The sequence below is a fragment of the Vicia villosa genome, linkage group LG2 (assembly GCF_029867415.1).
Source record: "Vicia villosa cultivar HV-30 ecotype Madison, WI linkage group LG2, Vvil1.0, whole genome shotgun sequence".
NCBI classification, from domain to species: Eukaryota; Viridiplantae; Streptophyta; class Magnoliopsida; order Fabales; family Fabaceae; genus Vicia; species Vicia villosa.
This window is the reverse complement of record NC_081181.1, coordinates 148,953,812-148,975,516: the sequence shown is the minus strand read 5'-3', so window position 1 is coordinate 148,975,516 and position 21,705 is coordinate 148,953,812. Positions and strand designations below refer to the sequence as shown.

At 33.2% G+C, this 21,705-nt stretch overlaps 1 protein-coding gene across 1 annotated transcript; it reads right to left on the bottom strand.

The window, feature by feature from the left end:
- Positions 1-2,921: 2,921 nt before the first annotated feature.
- On the bottom strand, positions 2,922-8,898 carry LOC131652408 (AT-hook motif nuclear-localized protein 26). The gene has a single exon (XM_058922256.1). It carries the CDS (start codon positions 8,556-8,558, stop codon positions 7,572-7,574), a length of 987 nt encoding a protein of 328 aa, XP_058778239.1. The 5' UTR covers positions 8,559-8,898; the 3' UTR covers positions 2,922-7,571.
- Between the last annotated feature and the right edge of the window lie 12,807 nt (positions 8,899-21,705).

Sequence of the window (21,705 nt, the reverse complement as noted above, 5' to 3'; positions counted from 1 at the left end):
TTTTATATATAGTTTATTTACATGTGGCTATAAAAACCCTTGAATGTTTACATTTTTTTTACACCAATGAATTTTATTATCATATTGCGTAAAAATATTGGATTGTAATCAGGTTGCTTTTGCATTATTTATCATTATTTATCGTAATTCAATTGAATTGTAATCTTTTTGTTTTGAGCTTTGTCTCGTCTCTTTTTATAATCAGATTTTTAACCCTTAGTTCTCTTTTCAATTAAAAAAAATATTGCGCATATCAGATAAACTTTATTTTTAAATTCAAATTACGACATTATGATCTTGAATAAAATATTAGATTGGAATTTGATCTGCGTAGTATCTACAATGTCGTTTTTGTCTATTACAACTTTTTTGAATCTCATGTATCTATTTATTTCTTACCACTAGTTTACGTCGTTAGTTAGCTTTCACTTGGAATAATTGGACTCTTTCAAAACTGTGTCGAGAATAACAAGTGCGAGTAGTATAGATAAATTTCACATTGGTTAGAAATATGGAGACTTGAACATTTATAAGTGAGAGAACTGACTCACATATCACCTTAAGATTTTGGGTGAGTGTCTCTCACAAAAATGAGTTGCTCATAAAGAAAAAATACTCTAATAGTAAAAGGCTTCCTTGTGTGTTTGACCTCCCGAATAGCCCAAAGTAGTAATTTTTTCTTGACAAGTTTTCTTAGATAAGATTTCGATTAGAGAGAATCTGGATATATCAATCATGCTATTTTAGGGTCTGTTGGTCTTAGTCTTTCTTGTGGATTATGTGCTAGGTTTTTTAGAGTCGGTCTTCCCCTTGTCACTTGTTCAATTTCTTTATCCATGTGTATATGATTTTTCATTGGCTGAGAAGGGTAGTAGTTGTCTTACTAAGTGATATTTGGTCTCTATTTGAGATTTTTATTCTCCTAAGGAGAGTTGACTAGGTTTAGAGGTGGTATTTTTATGATTTGACATTAGTGGTGTGCTATTTATAGAAATACGAAAATAATTTTATGTTTTTAGGATTGCCAATTTACGATGAGGTCTTAGAAGATAAATATATCTCATTTGAATGGAAATGATTTCTTCAAAAATCAAAGGAGTATACTTGTTCTTTCTCTAATCGATTTATAATGACCTCGATTAACATGATTAAAATAAAATAAATTATATATATATATATATATATATATATATATATATATATATATATATATATATATATATATATATATATAATTAAAATATTTTAATGTTATGGTAGACACGGATGTTAGAATAAATATAAAAAAGAATTGTGTAACTTCTTTCTTTAGTAGAAGATGTTTTTTCTTTTAATAATTAAAAATTATTATTTTTTAAATATTTAATTAAATATATAAAAAGAGTGTCAAAATATATATGTAAAAAAAGTTTTAAAATTTGAATATTCTCAATGTTTTATATTTTTAATTGCTCGGGAGTTTAGAAAGGAGTAGAGAAAAATGTCTTTTAAAAAAAAGGAATGGAGTTAAAAGAATTGAGAAATTTAGATGGAAATTGTTACGATAAATTCATTTTATTTATAATACAAAAATATTTTAATTTAGAAATTTAAAAATTGTATTGGTAGGGAATTTTAGAGAACTTATATAAATTCATCAATTATATATAATCAATATTATTATAATATTTTAAAAATCAAAAATATATTAATGATAAAAATTATTTATTATTTTATATAAAATCAATCTTTCTAGAAGAAATTATGGAATATCAACTTGTGGTGACATATTTAGGAACATTTTTTGGAGGTTTCTCAGCTATGATTGGAGTTTGCACATTTATACAAGCTGAATTGTATGAAATCATGATTGCTATATCAAACATGCTAACATAAAGAATCAGAGAAATCTTTGGCTTGAAATTGACTCGATGTCGGTCATTCGTGCATTTTCTAATTTGAATATTGTTAATTGACATCTTTTAATTAAATGGAAAAATATTTTACACACAATATGCTTCTTTAGATTTTAGATATCTCACATTTTAAGAAAGAAAAATATATGAGCAGATAAATTAGTCAATGCAATTTTTTATTGTTGATTATAACACTTGGTGTAATTCACTTTTTATTTGCGCTTTTGAAAGTTTTTTGAGAGATAGATCAAACATGTCCAACTATCATTTTTACTAATTTTTTATGCATTGAGTTTTATGTCCTCTTATCCTTTTTTATTTTTCTTTTTTTATTCAATAAATTGTCTTTATTAAAAAAAAAACAAAATCAACCTCTCAAAAAATATTATTTTTATTTTATTTATATCTCAAAATTTTCTCTTCTAAAACTCTATTTACCCTCTTTAAATTCTCAAACAAAGTCTTACAAATATTTTTAATAAAAGACATAAAAAAAATGTATAAATATTTTTTTTATAAATAATATTTTAATGTATAATATTTTTATATAAAATAGTAAAGTAATACTTATTATTAATATATATATTATATATATATATATATATATATATATATATATATATATATATATATATATATATATATATATATATATATATATATATGGGTTTTGCTACAATAGACCCACTTGTTTTTATGAAGGTCTATTTTAGCAAGCTTTAACTACAAAATGGTTAAATGCACCTTAAGGTGCATGTTTGCTAAAATAGACCTTCATAAAAATAAGTGGGTGTATTATAGCAACCTCTACAGAGATTTGCTATAATACACCCACTTAATTTTATGAAGGTCTGTTTTAGTAAATTTTAACTAAAAAAATAATTAAATACACCCTAAGGTGCATATTGCTAAAATAGACCTTCATAAAAACAAGTGGGTCTATTGTAGCAAACTTCGTTCAACTCATTTTTTTAGATCTCCTACCTTAAAATAATTATTGTAAAAAAATATTCTTTAAAATTCTCTTCTTCCAAAACCTTTTTTATTTCCACTTTATTATTTTTCTTCTAAAAATACCTATCCCCTCCTTAAAACCAAAAAAAATAAATAGAAAAAACTAGATAACATGAGCAATATTTTATTCTTTATACTTTTAAAATACATATCTAAAAATTTAGTTTTATATTTTGAATACTGTAAATAATTTTTTTTAATAGTCAAATACTAAATTATAAATAGATAACATAAAAGCCACAAAAAATAGAAATGGTCATTGGAAACACGAAGTGTCGAACCCACAAAAACAGTAGCACAACACAATGATAAAGACAAAAAGAAGAATAAAAGAAGCTACAACAACCATCGATTAATAAAACATGACAAAAGAAAATAGGAAAAATCAGCTGTTACACCCTTAACAGGCCACCTCCCAGCAAGAGTCGTGCTAGTGCGCAACCACCAAACCCACAACCATGAACAAAAACCACCAAAAAATCCAAAAAAAAAAAACTACAAGCCAATGAGCCAGACTAGACCCTCAATCCGCTATTGATTCAGATACATGATAGAGTTCTGAAGTAAATCATTGAAGGAGAGAGGGGTCTGAGGTGATCTGCTAAAAAACCAACTCCAAGCCAAAAACTCTTATTCTTCACCTCTTTCACATTTGTTGACGAACCGGCAACAAGTTTATCATTTCAGACAACCCAGATAGTCCATATCACTAAATGCCAAATCATAATGAACCTACTCCTAAACTTAGCCTTAGGACTTAGAGAAAGGAAAAATTCAAAAAGTAATATAACATCCCTACGAAAAATCGAAAGAACCCATAACCACTTAAAGACTCTATACTAAACCTTGGAAACTAAACTACTGGTCACAAACATATGGGATGTCGACTCAATCTAATTCCCACAAAGAACACATAAGGTCCCGTCAATATCATTGATAACATTCCTCTTGAATAAAATCTTCTTAGACAAAATATATCGGGTAGAAGTTTCCAGGAAAAAAACCACCTACGAGGGGGATCAACTTTTCTAAATTGGAGGGAGGATTGGGAAAACATTCACTTTAGCCTCCTTAGAGATAGGACTAACATTAGACTAAGCATGATAAATATAAAACACATAGAAGGATCAGTTGCTCTCTATTATATCTCTAAACCACTTGTCAAACTCTATATTAAGATGAACCTCTTAGAGAACTGAAAAGAACTATGCTAAAAGTGGTTCTTCATGCACGAAGAATGGTTCCTTGTCTAAGGTCCTAAGACATAACCTCTTGAACACACCTCCGAACCTTAGCTACCATCCCTTTAGAAATTTGAGAAATAGAGAAAAGTCTCTAAAATATGATCATGAGATGAATACTGCCTAGCGAAGGATCTTCCCAAAAATAGGTCAAATGACTAGACCCAAACTTCTTACCTAACCAAAGTTCAAACCAATTACTGATCATCTTTCTTGGAATCGAGAAGAGACACTCCTTTCCACCAAAAAGAGATCATTTGACGATCAGATGAGCTATTAGCACACCAAGAGGAGATTGTAGAGGAACTTAGAACCCGATAATAATTTCCATATCCATTTAGCGAGAAGAGCAATATTCACCCGTTGAATATCTTTAATGCCTAGGCCCCATACTTTTTAGGCTCACAAACTTACGACCATATAACTGAAGGAATTTTAGAAATCCCTTTCACCCCTCCCTAAAGAAATCTCATTTGAATCCTAACTAACTTTTTCCACACGTTCACAGGAAAATTAAGAAAGGAAAGAAAGAAAACAAGAATAACCTTAAGCATTGAGTAAAGAAGAATAACCATGTTCCATAAACAAACATACTTATGAGACCAAGTGGGAAATATTTTTTTAGATCAGATCTAACAAAGGTTCCCAAGTTGATTCCATCTCCAGCTTAACTCAAATTGGAAACCCAAGATACCGGAACTGAATAGATTCATCTTACAATACAAAAAATCCTCCGGGATTTGGAGGAACGAGGAGTCAACATGTAAACCAATCAGGATACTCTTATGGAAATCGACCCCTAGACCGGAGATGATCTCAAAACCGTTAAATCTGGATTTAATAGTCCATAAAATCTTGACCAAAGGCTCAACCAAGGTTAAGGTGTCATCAACATACTGAAGATGCGAGTCCTTCAAGTCAGAGGGTCCAAAATCCAGTAGAAAGGCTAAGATTAGAAGCCTGTTGAATTAATCCACTAAGTTCTTCAGCCACAAGGAGGAAGAGAATACGGGCTAGGGGATCTCTCTTCTTCAACTTTATTTGAATATTAATCAAGAGTTGGGGAACCGTTACCACCATGGTTAAGTTGTGGGAAAAGACACAAACTTTGATCCAGGATCTCTACTTATCAAAGTTGAATCTGGTAAGAATATAATCCAGAAATCTCCAGCTCACTAAACTAAATGCCTTCTCAATATCTAATTTGAAAATAAGGAAAGCCTTCTTGGTTAGCTTAGATAAGCCAATAACCTCATTAACCTCCATGACCCCATTGAATAACATTCTCCTTTTTAGGAAAGCTCAATGATTGGGGCAAATCATCTTGTTCATCACCACTCCCAACCTCTTAGGCAGAATGTTCGCTACGAGCTTATAAAGGGATCTAACCAAATAAGTTGGTCGAAAATCACCAAAAGTAGCGAGAATCTTAATTTTACGAATGAAAGTCACAAAAAATGGGAGAAACTATAAGGAAAAGAAACAAATAAGTGAAACTCATCAAACATAATCCCCCAAATCTGCCTCAAAAGATTTCAAAACCTCTTACAAAATGAAAAGTTGAAACCATCATGCCTCTGACTTTTATCCCCATTACACTAGGACACCACCCCATATAATTCCTCAAGCTAGAAAGGAGATGTTAGGGCCACATTATCCCCCTCAAAGGGGGATCTGAAGGACACCCCGTCAAGCCAAGGGCGCACAACCTCCAGTTATTTAAACCTTTCAGAAAAAATGAGACAACCTCCTGCTGATTCTCAACCATCCCTCAATCAATCCTCGACTTTCTTAATAGGATGAATAACATTCTTCTGTTCCTACATTTAATTCGAGGCATGGAAAAAAATCACAGTTTCTATCACCTTCTTTAAGTCATTTATCCCTAGCTCTTCGGTTCAATTGAGAATACTTCACCCTAAGCTTATACCAAAGATCAGTAATGGATTTAGATATGATATATAACTCCTTCGTAGAAAGAGAATTATTATCGGCTAACAAATCCAGATTAGACACAACATTCATGAGAGAGTCTCAATCTTAGTATCCAAGTCTCCAAACACACACTTATTCCAATCTTTGAGCGTGAGCTTAAGGGGTCTAAACTTACCCATACAAGCAAAAGCCTTCCAACCCTCATTTAGAGAAGTGAATCAGGAATTCAGAACTAGATCAGAAAACTGAGCATGAGATAGTCAATGATTATTAAACCGAAAAAGTTTTGCCCTATACTCGTTATCATACTTTAAGATGATAGGGCAATGGTCAGAAGCATCTCTTGGGAGAGTCCATTGAGAAACAATCCCCCATAAGCTCCACCATCCCTTAGAGATGAAAAATAGGACCAAGTCTACTAACTATTCCACTATAAGGTTGAAATCAAGTAAACTTTCTATCCAGAAGAGAAAGACCCAACAAATACATTTGAGCAATAAAAGAGAAAAATGCAACACATTCATCATTACACAAAGATTCAGATGCACCCTTGCTACCACTCCGATCATTAATTAGGAGACAAAGTCGCATTAATAATTCTAAGATACATCTGATAATTAAGTTTACTAATATAAGTTGAAGTTTGTTTATTTTATATGCTAACAATTTGAAACATTTTCTTAAATTTACGATTAAATGGTAAAGAGTTTATATATCTTAACTACTCCAATCCTTGAAGAAGAAAGATAATTTACTTCCCTATTAAAATAAAAGTATTTTGATATAAATAATAATAATTGTTATAACTTCTTGGAGATTTTATTATAATTACATATAAAGAAAATGGTAGTAACATTTATTATCATACATTAGATCCTTTTGTCAAAGAAAATCTTACACTAGATTCTCACTTTATTTAAAGAAGACAATTGCAACATCTTTTGAATTTTTATATATATTTTCACTTTTTTATTTTAATTCTAATAATCAAAGTATAACCTAGATCAATTACACATTCTCTTGAAAGAAGTTTTCTATGTTGAATAATAAAATGAAGAAAACTTCACCTTGAATTCACAAAAATGCATCGAATAATAATAACATGCAAAAGTGAGTTTTCAAACATCACTTGACCAAGTGAATGCATGATCAAAGGTACAAAAACAACAGAATACCTTTGAAAACACTTGCTGTCTGTTCTTTGAGAGTTCTTTCCTCGTACTAGTTACTAACTTGTACTGTTTCATTCACCATAAATGCACCATTTATTGAGATTCCATTCCATCACAAAATACAGAATCAAATTAAACAAACTCACGCAAGATAGAATAGAATAAGGATGCATCAATTTAATTACAGTCTCAAATTCAAACATAAATTAACTCACCTTCTACAACCTAATATAATATTCAAAATGACACACAAAATCTAAAGAAATGAAAGCAAATTCGAATACGAGAAGAAATAAACCTCATTCGCCGTGTCGTCAATACGGAGATCGACCGGTTGGCCAGAAATTATCAGAAGGCATCTGAACAGAATTGAGAAGATTAGGATTAAGATTAGAATTTGGAGGAGGAGGCATAGCTTGAAAAAGTGGAGCAGTTGAATCTCCTAAAAGCTGTGTAGGTTGAACTCCACCACCGCCACCACCACCACCACCACCACTTGGAGAACCACCACCACCACCTTGAAGTTGTTGCAAAGAAGAACCATCATCATCTTCCAAAGGAAGTCTCTCATAAGCAGCGTTACTAAAAGAAGCAGACATGATAACAACAGGTCCAGAAGCAATCAAAGCACCCACAACACTTCCGCCAACAACCTGTCCTTGTCCGCCGGCTAAATATATAGTCAAACCAGAAGCAGCAGGCGGAGCCGGCGGAGGAAGAAACGATCCTGCCAGCGACAAAATCTCGAACCGTCCGTGAAGAGTTACTACAGCTCCAGGTGAAGCCGGTTGCCTCAGTGTCACGTTGGTGACTGTTCCGGTTCCGCTCATGATGCAAACGCCTCTCTGACGGCGTCTAGCGAAGTTGTTGACACTTTCAACGACGTCGCAACCGTCTGCGACTTCCATCACGTGAGTTTTCAAGGCGTTTGCGCTGTCACGTGTGATGATGATTGGTGGTTTTGGTTTGTTTTTGGATCCGGCTGGTCTTCCTCTTGGTCTTCTTGTCATTGAATCGTTATCGCCACCGGAACCTCCTCCGGATTCTAGTTTCGCGTTGAAATCGGCGTTGAACTTGCTGTTTTCTTCACGGTTTGTGAGGTTGAGTCCTCCGCCGCTGCTGCTTCCGCTTTGTTCATCTTGATCTGTGGTATGTTGTTGCTGTAAAGTGTGGAATTGATGGTGTTGCTGCTGCTGCTGCTGTTGTTGCTGTTGCTGTTGGTGTTGATGGTGAAGATGAAGATCTCTTGCTGTATGGAAAGGTGGAGGAAGTGAATGGCCATGTGATGTTATTTGATCCATTAATTGATATATGATGAGAGATGAATACTCTTTCTTCAATGAAGTTGATGATGAAACTTTCCTTTGCAATAATAGATATACAAAGAATACTAGAATTGTTGTGTTGTCTTGTGATTCTTATATCTTTTCCTTGTTGCTATCTTTGTGTATATGATTCATGTTCTTGTTGAAGTGATTTTTCATCTACATCCACATAGAGAGAGAGTTGTGTGGAGAGTGCAGTGAAATGAAATTGAAGTTGGTAAGAAAGAATGAGGAAAAGGAAAAGAAAGAGGGAATTATAGAGTGTTAGGGTTAGATTTAGAAAATGGATCCAATCTAAGACTGCGTGTTTATGGGCGGTGGATGGGTCCCCACCTCTGCCACTGTACATGTAATATATTTTGTTTAACTTCATTTTTGGATACCAAAACATGTTACTTTTAAGGTGCACAAGTGAGATCAAATCATGCACAAATATATTTACACAAGTGAGATCAAATCATAAATGTATGCAGCTTACAAGCTTATCTTACTTACTGTGAACTTGATGACCAAAACAAGTTCAACTTTTTGTTAAGTGATGTCTCAATTTCGGGCTTTCAAGATATAAAAATTGGGATTGGAATGATATTTTAATCCAAGTTGGTTAGTAAAGATGTCCATTAATTATTACCTATGCTAAACTCTACGGATAATTTATGGCCTCATAATTAGGAGTACAAAGTCTTGATGATTTGTTATGAGTTAAAAGTAAAATTTAATTCTGATTAATTTTTATCTTGAAGAGTTTGTTGATGATACTGGGTTTAACGACGAATTCAAGGACAATGGTCATTCGTGTATAATACTCAATAGGAGGTTTACATGCAAATATTATGACGATTAAGTCATTTGCAAACATTAGCAAGAGATTAAAGATTTAGAATAATGTGTACTTAAATCTGAATTATTTGTTAGGGTTTAGGATCTAGATATCCTAGAACCTTCTTTGTGACAACAATCACGTGAGATTTTCCCATCCAATGAATAGTGGATGATTGCTTAACTAGATCCTCTACGCCTCTATAGCGTATCCATCACCTAGTATACTTTGCTCTTTGAGACTTTGATGTCTTGGAATTCGGAGGGTTGAGCCTCGGGCTGATCCAAGACAATATGAAATGAAAAAAATAGTAGTTTAAAAGTATATAAGCACTATTATGTAAAAGTCATTTTACAACGGTTGGAAAAGGGATACCACAACGTCTGACCAACCGTTGTGAGGTAAGAGGTGGTTGTATGTATGATGCTTTCCACTACGGTCGTGCGACCGTGATTATAAGTCAAGTAATGTGCTACCTATCACAACAGTGACTTCAAACATCTGTTGTGATATATGCATAACATTTAACGACGGTTGTTCTAAACAACTATTATGATATATACACTGAGTTTACTATAAATTGTGTGGAATGCTTATTTCGCCAACGCTCACTAAATATATAACCTTTCAATTTGATCTAGAACATTATAATATGACAGATTAAGTTATATTAGAATAACAAGTTACACGTTCAATGCTAAATAAGAATTCTTCAACTCCTTATCCATATTTTCTCTCTTTAATTGTTAGAACTTGATTTAGTGCTCCTAGATCTTCAAGCCCTCTTCCTTCACCTCTAGTTTATTTTGCAACATATTATTTACTTTGCAAACAAAAATAGAGGTGAAAGAAGGGGAGGTTGAAGAAGAAGAAGCATTAAACCAAGTTTTAACTGTTAAAGAGTGGAATGCAGATAAAAGCTCCTTATCATATTATAATTTTCTAATGCAATTTAAAAAGTTTGGTATGGTGTTGGAAACTCACTCAAATCACATAAAATATAATAAACTCATCTTTTAAATAAACATTAACAACAACGTTCATCAACAACAAACCTTAAACAATATACAACTTTTATTAATAACAACAACAACAACATATCAACTCATAAAATATTTCAAAAACATACTTGTCCCATAATGACATCCAAAATGAAAGGAGGATGAAGCTGAAATGAGAGCTGCAAACTTTTGTTAATTTTGAATGGATGTCATTATGGGCCTTTCACACAAGTTTGCAACGTTCACTTTAACTTCATTCTCGTTAATTTTTTTCATTCACCCATCCCTACCTATGAGTCAAAACAAACATAAAGTTCAAACATTATGAAACAAGTTATTGAAACATAAATAATAATAGATAAAAAATTTTAGAAACATAAACTATTGTGCAGACGAACCTTTAAAGTAGCCATTTCCTAAGATTTGAAGACGACAAGTTCGCTGCATAAGTTGGGGTTTCCATGAGAGAGACGAGTGACATAGATGTTATGATTTTGTTTTGAGAGAGACAAGTGAAATATATGTTATATGCTGAAAAGAGAGATAATTTCTTATATATAAATATGTCAAACCTTTCAGCACAGTTGATATTATAAATTATGATGAAATGATTGCACTTCACACCATGGTTGATTAATAGAACTGTGGTGGTATATCCATTTTGTCACAATGAATGAAAAATTGTTGGTGATGAGATTCAAACCCTTTCACTCCATGTACATTTTACTACGATTGTTAACTATGACCGTAGTGAAATATATTTTAGTAAATAAAAAAGCCCAAAAATGAGTTATTACCATGGATAAAAGAAAGACCTCTATAAGATTGTGTTACGAATGGTCTATTTTGTAGTAGTGAAGTAATGTGACTCATATTAATGTTTTAAATTTTTGGAAGAATATGTGATGCCTAAATTCACATGTGTGGTTACTCTTAAAGCTAAGTGATAATTCACTAAAAGATTTTAATCTTCACAGAAGTCTCAACAAACTCAAGCTGGTAAAAGAATGACTTAAAGCATATGAAAAATTGTTCATATGAATTTAACGTCATGCACGAGTGAACCCTAACCAAAGAGAGTGTACACTATCAGAAAATTGGTCTCTAGCCGCGTGATATAGCGACGTGAAAATCATGTCGCTAAAAAGGTACCTTGCCACGTAAAAACCACGTTGCAAACCTTTTAAAATAATTAAAAAATGAAACTCAGGTTTTCACGTGGGGAAGGTTAAATTTTTTGAAAACTTTTGTAGTGATGTGCAAAACACGTCGCTACCCAAAATTTAAAATAATTAAAAAATGAAATGCAACTTTTTACGTGGGGGAAGACCAAATTTTTTGAAAACTTTGTAGTGTCATATAAATCACGTTGCTAATTTAAAATTAAAAGATTTTGGTGGTAAAAGTTGACCGGTGAAATTAAGGTTGACAGACACATTTATGATGCGAAGTGATTTTCACGTCACTTAAATTCTACCGTTCTGTGAGAATCTTACATGGTAGGTTTGGCGAAGCGAGTCAGGAGGGATCACAAACACAATGAGATTTTGATGTTTTTAGGGGAGGGATGAAGGACCACCATTGTTGGTGGTCCCAAGGTTTTCACGTATTTGTCTCTACTCCTTTCTGTGTTATTCATTCACTTCTCCCTTTGGAATAGCCCTTAAACCCCCTTATATAGCATAGATATGTTTAATGCATATTAAAAACTATAACCGATTCATCTTAATTATTTGTAACAACATTTTAACCATTCTAACGGATTCATGACCGTACGGTTGGCCTTTTGTAACGACAGAGCACTATCAAATACGACTCCTCAAATTCTGGGATGGGAGTCCATCCCGGCAAGGAATAAGCCCGGAATACACGGGTTAAGACTATTCTTAAATTGATGGTGTGAAAATCGGCCTTATCCGGGTTATATATATCAAAATTTGGGATGTACAAGAGAAAAGGTTTCATTTTACTCCAATCTCTCACCTTCTTGTCCAATTTCAAGATCCCCTCCCCCCCTCTCGAAACACAAAATTTTTCCCCAATCTCTCACCTTCTTCTTCCTTTCCCCAATTTGTCACCATTTTTGCAAAAGCCATTTTGTTCTTCACTCAAAGGTCACTAGTACAAAAAGCATCTTTCGTAACGCCGCTAAATTTTATTTCACCATAGCCAAAGGATTCACCGTGGTAGAATCTACTCAATTAGACGCTTTATTTTTAAGCCCACTTTTCACCACAGTTGGAACTTCCAACCGTGGTTAAAAGTGGTTCATGGTCATGAGTTCGAATCTTGATATGTTGTTGCTCTACTGCTGTATTTTTAACATTTTATTAAAATACATACAACAACGATTATTTAATACAACCGTTGTTATATGTAGTGCATGGTCATGAGTTCGAATCTTGTTGTTGTTGTTGTTCTACTGCTGCATTTTTTATATTTATTAAAATACATATAACAACGGTTGCTTAATACAACAATTGTTGTATGTAGCGCATGGTCACGAGTTCGAGTCTTGGTGTTGTTGTTCTACTGCAACATTTTTATATTTTATTAAAATACATACAACAACGGTTGTTTAATACAACCGTTATTGTATGTAGCGTGTTTATTGAGATTCTTCACCGTCCTTAAACAAATCTTGGCCGTCCATTTTGTGATTATAAATGCTCAAGACACTACTATTAGTGATTCGTGTAAAACCTAAAATTTAGATGAACTTCCAACTTAGACGAAACTTATCTTCTACTTCCAAACTTCATCTCTCATTTACGAAACACTATTTCTCCACTAAACCAAACTTGAAAATATTATTTCTTCCTTAAACAAAACTCAAAAACATCATATCTTCATTAACAAATTTCATAACTTCATAATCTCTTCTCCAATTTGAATGAAGCAAGGAAAGTATGGATTCAAGTTAGCAATGTTAGTTATTGTTGTTGTTGTTGTTGTTATTATTATTGTTGTTCTTGTTGTTGTTTTGTTATTGTTCTTGTTGTTGTTGTTGTTATTTTTATTGTAGTTCTTCTTCTTGTTTTTTTGTTGTTGTTGTTGTTCTACTGCTGCATTTTTTAATAAAAGACATACAGCAATAGTTATTTAATACAACCGTGGTTGTATGTAACATGCTATCCAGTTTTGTACCACATGCAATAGACCGTGATTGTAAATAACCCACTTATAGCCATACTCTACCTGACAACGGTTGTTAACCGTTATTATAAGTCTTTTGCAATAGTTGTTATATGTGTTTTTCGTAGTAGTGAGTGTGTATGATATTTGATTTTTTTCTATTAAGCTTTTCTCCAATTATTTTGTTTCTTCAATTAGGTATATTCTTTTTAATTGTCATATATATATTTATTTGTTGAGTTGTTGGTTATTTTGGTATCGACGTTTAATTTTTTTATATTTCTTGGTATAGTTTTGGTAATTATATTTTTATATATAATTATTTGTTAAGTTGTTGGCTGTTTTATAGTAGTTATAAATTTAAATATTAAAATAAAAAATGTTATAATAAATTATTAATCCAAAAATAAAATATACGATATATTCTTGGGTGCAAGTAATAATATATAATTAATTTTAGAAAATATTTAATCAAAAATATTTTTTATAATATATATATTTTAGAATCAAGAGGGATATATATATTAATTCAAAAAACAGTTTCTGTACAAAGGTGATCCTACGAACCAACCAACTAGCAAGACTAAAACAAAGTAAAGACCAATTACATAATCAAACTAGCAATATGACCTTTAAGCTTGATATTGAGCCAACCCCTATACACTATATTATCAATGATCTTTCTTTCTATGTCTGTATTATCCACATCCCTTCCAAAACAAATTGTATTTCTATATTGCAAAATGCTATATACACTGCCTCTGCAATGGCTATCTTCATGAGAGATGCTTTCCACCCCTTTCCTTTGGTAATATCAATAACTCATCTAATCTCATCCAGCTAGCCTTTCGGTCTGTGTTGAACTTCCAACCAGTCAAGTACTTTGCTCCAAATTGCATTGGTGATTTTGCACTCAAAAAACTAATGCTCTATCGATTCCTATACCTCTTTACACAAGAAACAATTACTATCTTGTAGAAACATGAATATCTTCATCCTACTTTTGTATCCAACTTCCTATGATAGACGTTTGACGGGCCAACCCTTTTTTATGTGTCGCTTTACCTTGAAAGGATAATTAGCTTTGCTCCTCTGGGTGCTAGGCGCTCCCGTGGTTCGCGAGAGGCTAGCCAAAGACCCATACATGCTCTAGGTCTTGCCTTATTGCAATAGAATAGCTTGCTCCAAGGCACTCTATAGTGATCATCATTCAGTATAAAGTAACAAAATCTTCATGGGGAACTTTATTTTATTAATGGCTTGGTCTCATTGGTGTTGCACCAGTCCTATGCTCTCTCTTTCTCTGTTTTAGAATACCTTTAAGAATCCAAGTACTATTGTTATTCACATCAGTCTGTAGAATATTATCACCTTTAAGGTAAAAGGAATGGATCCATTTCACCCACATATTGTCAGATTTCCTGCATATATTCCACAGACATTTTAGCAAATTGACAGAATTCCAAACATACAAGTTAATTATGGCCACACCCCCTTGTTTCTTGGAGCTGCAAACTCTATTCCAGGCTGCATGACTTTTCCTACTTATCTCAGAATTGCTAGTCCATATGAAGCTCCTGCAAATAGAATATATTTTCTTGATGACAAATTTTGGAAAAGGCAGACTCTGCATCCAATAGAAGGCAATAACACATGATACATTCTTCACCAATTGTATTCTACCAGCATAACTCAAAAACTTGGTGGTCCAGTGTTTCATTCTGCTCACTTTTTTTCCACCAGCGGCATGTATTGAGAGCTTCTTACTGGTTAGAGGCATTCCAAGGTACTTGACTAGTAAAGTTCCTTCCTCAAAGCCATTTATCCTTCTTAAATCCTATTTACTGCTATTCTCAGTCCCTCCAAAATACATTTTTCATTTAGAAGGATTTACCTTTAAACATGTAGATTTTGAGAATCTTATGATCGTATCCATCATCATTTGCACAGATAGGATGTCTCCTCTGTAAAATAAAAATACATCATCAGCAAATATCAGGTTTGTGAGGCCTAGCTTTTTATATTTGGCATGTTGGTTGAAGTTTGCATCCAACTACATCTTGTTCATTATCCTGTGCATATACTCCATAATGATTACAAAAAGCAAAGGGGATATGGGATCCCATTTTCTAATTCCTCTCTTAGCCCGCATAACATCAGAGTAGACACCGTTGATATTGAATATGTAGGAGATAGTAGATACTCCTGCCTAGATCCATTGTATGAATTGGCTTGGAATCCCAACTTCTTTCAAAATGCATTCCATAGCCTTCCAATTGATAATTCACAGGCCTTCTGCAGGTCAAGTTGCATCATCACCCAAGGGGTTCCACCTTTCCTACCATAATCCTTTAGTAACTCATAGGCTAGTAGGACATGGATGTGGATATTCTCCCCAGGAACAAAAGCTGCCTAGAAGGAGCTGATAATACTAGGAAAAACCTTCTCAAATCTCTCAATCATGATTTTGGCAATTATTTTGTAGAAGGTTATGCACCCAGCTATAGGTCTATAATCCTTCACATGCTTTGCATTGTCATTTTTGGATATAAGTGTTACCATTGTGTTATTTAAACCTTTGTACAATCTACTAGTCTCAAAGAATTTCAGAACTGCAACAATTACATCCTTCTTCATAATGTGCCAGGTAGCTTTAAAAAACTTAGCTCCATACCCATCATTTCCAGGGGCTTTATTTTCACTTATGCCATTAAGGGCTATTTCAATTTCTCGCATAGTTATGTTATCCACCAGGAATGCCCTTTACTCCATGTTCAACTAGTTTCCTTTCCTCATAGCATCAATGTCAAAGTGGTTCAGATTCTTCTCCTCTTTGCCCATCAAGTTACTATAGAACTCCATAACCTCTTTCTCAATATCTTAGGGGGGTCTCCAAGATAGTATCGTCACTCTGCTGCAACATGTTTATACTCTTAGTATTCTGTTTAGATTTTACACTAGCATAAAAAAAGGAGTTGTTGCCATCTCCCAGGCTTAACCAGTCAATTTTATCTCTCTGCATAAGTATCTTCTCTTCTAGATCACTGTTCTTAATAACTTCCTCTGTAAGATACTTGATTTTCTCAATGTTTTGCAAATTCATTCTGTTAGAAATCAACTTAGTTTGTGCTCTATTGAGCTCCTGTCTAGCTTTGATAAGATTATGCTTAACATCAGATAAAGGCTTGTTGAATCTCTTCATGGTGTATTGAAGCCTCTTGAGCTTGTTCGACAAGATAATCATAGGGATGCCCCTGATAGGTTTATTCCAACAGCTTTTGACCACATCATCATACCCTTCCAAATCAACCAGGCTTATACTAAATCTGAAGTGACCTTTATTTTTATTCACCTGTACCTTGTTAGTAACACACAACAGGGCATGGTCTGAGATACTAGGTGGAAGGATTTTCAATATAGTGTCCATATTGTCTTGAAACCAGTCCAAATTCCCTAGAACCCTGTTTATTCTAGAATAGATCGTGCCAACCACATATTTATTAGACCAGGTAAAGAAATCCCCTATGTTGTCCATCTCACATAGGCCATTAGTAACCATCATATTCCGGAGGTCATCATACCCAGCTTCAGTTACAATTTGCCCACCTATTATATCTTGAGCCTTTGCAACATTGCTAAAATCACCCAACACACACCAAGGACCATGTTGCCTGTTGTAAATATTCTCTATGTCTTTCCATAGAGTTCTTATTTTATCTAACTGGTTGTGAGAATACACAGTTGTGAGCCAGTATTTGAAAGCTACAAGCACATCCTAGACTCCACAATGAATGAACTGATTGGAACTTTGGATATGCTTTATGTCAATTATGTTGCTATCCCACTCAATCATATTCTCCCATTGTCATGGCAGTGGCAATTGTCCACATAGTTATTAGGAAGATGGAGTTTATTTCAAATACTCTTAGCCTTATTTAACTTGATCCTTGTTTCAATTAAAATGGCAATGGTAGGCTTAAGCTTTAGGAGACGGAAGCTAATCTCCTTTAGCTTGCCTAACTTATTTAGCCCATTTAAGTTCCATGCTATAATCATGTACCCTTGCTTAGGCCACCTAGAGAGTCTTGCAAAACCCCTAGTGGCTCAAAGCCATTAGCACAACTCAAAACAGAAGATAGACCAATGATTATATGTTTTTACCTTTATCTCTGGAATCTTTGTTCACCTTTATCCAGACCTCTTCACTAGTTTGTGTCTCTATGTCCCCAACAGGTGTCTTAGGCGATGTTACTTCCTTGACTTTCTCCTAAGGCTTTGGTTTAGGCATCCACTTCTTCACCTGTTTCTGCAACCCACATTGGTGCCCCACTTTCTGGAATTTCTCACAGAAAGCAGGTCTCCACTCATACTATACAGTTTGCATCATCTTCCTGCTTTCACAATCCTTGATGGTGATTTCTTCCACCAATTTTTGGGTGATATACATCTCAACCAATATGCATGCATAAGACACTCTAAATTTGCTCGTTGTGCATTCGCCCGTCACCAGAGGAGTACCAATTGCACTGCTAATTTTGTTTAAACTTTTCACACCCTAAAATTATAGTAGGGGTTAGGGGAGTTTAATCTAAATCGGCAGCGTATGCCAGGAGGTCCTTTCTCAGGTTGAAAACAGGGCTCCACTCCTTCAAGATCATCGGTTTGTTGCGGATGGTGTAAGGCCCCTTCATCATTACCGCTTCCCCATCTTCATGAGATTTGAACTAGAGCAAGAAGTATCCATCATCGTGATAGAACAATTTAGGGAGTTGCACAAAGTTCCAAGCCTTCATCATGTAATTCTTCATGGTATTCATGCTCAAATCATCGCCCAACACATATGGGATCAAAGCATTCTCCCAAAACTGAATTTCTGATTCAATGTCTTCGTGACCTATCTCAATTTCCACAACACCATTCACCATATTTGGCGCCACATTCTACATATCCATTCCATTTGTTGGTTTCTAGTTGTTGTTCAAAACATCCACCCACAGTTTGTACTCTGTGGAATTATATTCTCGTTCTTCTTTGGGATTGCATCATTCTTTATCGCATGGTTCTCCATTAGGGTTTTGTTATTCTTTTTCTTACGGTTCTCAGTACCAATGGTACCGGTGTTACCTGATTCCAAGTCGAGATTCTCCACAACCGACTGTGTCTCCGGTGGTGGATGGTTCAACGGTGACGAAGGCAACGTAGTTCGCGGTGGCCGTCCTCGTGCCCTTTTCGCTATTAGTAAGAAAATAATATTACTAAATTTTTTATAATATAGAATTAAAATAATATATATATATATATATATATATATATATATATATATATATATTCTTAAATACTTTATAAAATATTTAAATTTATTTTATATTTATTATTTATAAGTTTTTATAATTTTTTAAGTTTTAGAAAATGTATATCTTTATAAAAATAGAATAATATTTTTTTAAAAAACATATTTTTATAATTTTTTTAGTTTTAGAAAATGTATATCTTTATAAACATAATAAAAAAAATTTATAAAACAAAACTGAATAATATAGATTTTACAAAAATATAATAATTTAAAAAAAGAATTTAAATACAAAATAGAATAATATATATTTTTCTAACAAAATATTTTTAAAAACATAATATATGATATACATTTTAAAAAAGTAGAATAATAGTTTTTTTAAACTAAATATTTTAAAAAAACATAATGTATTATTATATTTTTTAAAAACAAAATAATAATTTTGTAATAATAATAAACTGTTCAAATCAGAAAATATATTATTAAAAACAGTAACTTTTGTTGCTAGGACACTAAAATTAGCTATCACATTTTTCTTCCACTTATTTTACAATGATTACATTTTTTGATGTGGTAATAGATTATATAACAACCTTGATATTACTAAATTTGAGGATAGTTACAATATGGACGAATTAATTTTCTATTAAGAAACTTATTCAACAAAAAGTTAAATTAGGAAAATATAATTTCATTTCATATGAAAGTATTGTTTTTTATACGATCCCATGAATTAAATAAGGTCTTTCTTTATGTTAATTATACAAAAATGTATATTTTCAAAATAACAAACGATGATTATATATATATATATATATATATATATATATATATATATATATATATATATATATATATATATATATATATATATATATATATATATATATATATATATATATATATATATATATATATATATATATATATATATATATATATATATATATATATATATATATATATATATATATTTGTGGTTCATGAACAAAGAAAATGAAGTTTGTAGGTTAGACTAGTCTTTGTATGGTTTTATTTGAATTAATGACATAAAAAGTTTAAAAATTTAATTATCTCAAATAAAATTCAAGTGAATAAAATGTCAAATGCGTTTATTATAAAGTATGAAAATGAAATATGAACTATCATGTCTTTATGTAGATTAGTCATATTTGGTTCAAATATTAAAGTTATAAATGGTGTAAAATCATTGTTTTTTTTTTTTTGTATAGGCAATGGAATTGATAAGGAGTATAAGGGATATTCCGACTGAAAAACAACACGGAAAACTTCTACTTCTCAAAACAAGAGAGAGGTATAGGATATTTCAAACATGAAAGTTGCAAGAGTCCACTAGTTTGTAATAAGAACAAAGCCACTTCTAAGAGTTAAACATAATCTCCGAAATACATTCGGTAAAATTAAACGAAGCATTCCTAAAAATAATCGCATTGCGCCTATTCCAGATGCACCAACCAGTTGTTAACCATATGACCACAACTATAAAGCTTTTGGCTAAATACTTCACCTTCTCATTGGCAAAAAAGAACCCCTCAAACTCTTCCAAAGTTAAATCCTCACCGCAACCAATCTAGTCAAATACCTTTTTTCAAACATTTGTCACAACCGCACAACCCCCTAAAAGAAGCGAGAGACATTCTTCCTCCGACAAACAAAAAACACACTTAAGATCTCCGCTTACCTCTGTCACACCCCTCTTATGTAATTGGTATTTGGTAGATCGTCTATTGTGAATAATCCTTCAAGCGAAAAAAAGAATTTTAGACGGAGCTTTTACCTTCCATAAGAGATTAGAAGCTTTGACAATGCGGGGGTTGAGAGGAGGGTCGGAGAGCTTCGATTTGAATCTATCGTAGCAAGATTTGACTGTGAAGACACGATCCACATTGTTATTCCATTCAAAACGATCCGAAACATTCACCTTCGGAGACACATGCTTGATGAATTCGCGAAGCTCCTCCCATAAATCGCTGGGGACAGTGTTACTGTCCAGAAAAACAGCATCGGCATTCCAATCCCACTCTGCACCAGTGAGCATACCGGCCTCAACCACTGACAACTGATCTTCACGCGCAAGAGCGAATAGCTCAGGGCAAGCCTGCATGATGGTTTGATTTCCTTCCCAGCAGCTGTACCAGAATGGTACATGATATCCATCCCAATGGTACAGAAAACAGCAGTAGATAAAGAAAAATCCTGCAAAAACACATAATTGTCAGAAATTAATAAGTCTCTCCACCAAGTTGAGTCGCTCTTCTGCATGACGGAAATGTCACCAATGAGAACCTTCCTTTTCACATTGCCATATCTAGAGATAAGAATTGCGCTCCAAACCGCTTCATCCTCCGTTAATATTCTCCACTTCCATTTACTTAATAAAGTGATGTTCATCACCTCCGCATTCTTAACTCCGAGGCCACCTTCTTCCCTAGATTTGCAAACAATGTCCCAAGACACCCAATGGACCGATCTTTTGGCATCATCCCCCATTCCAAAGGATATTACTTTGAATGGACCGAATCTCATTAAGGATCTTAGACGGTGCTTTGTAGAAAGATAACGCATATATAGGAACTGCATTAAGAACATAATTTATCAAGCAAACCCGACCCGCGATATTGAGATGCACCCCCTTCCAAACCGCTATCCTCCTTTTCAAAGTAGAGATCAAATCCTTCCACATAAGCAACTTCCTCGGACTATCTCCCACTCGAACTCCGAGAAATTTGAACGGAAGAACGTCAACTTTGCAAGAAAGAAATAGGACGCCGCATTAAGATACCAATCGCCGACGTTAATCCCATAAATATTGCTTTTATGGAAATTAATTGTTGTGTAGCAACTTTGATATGA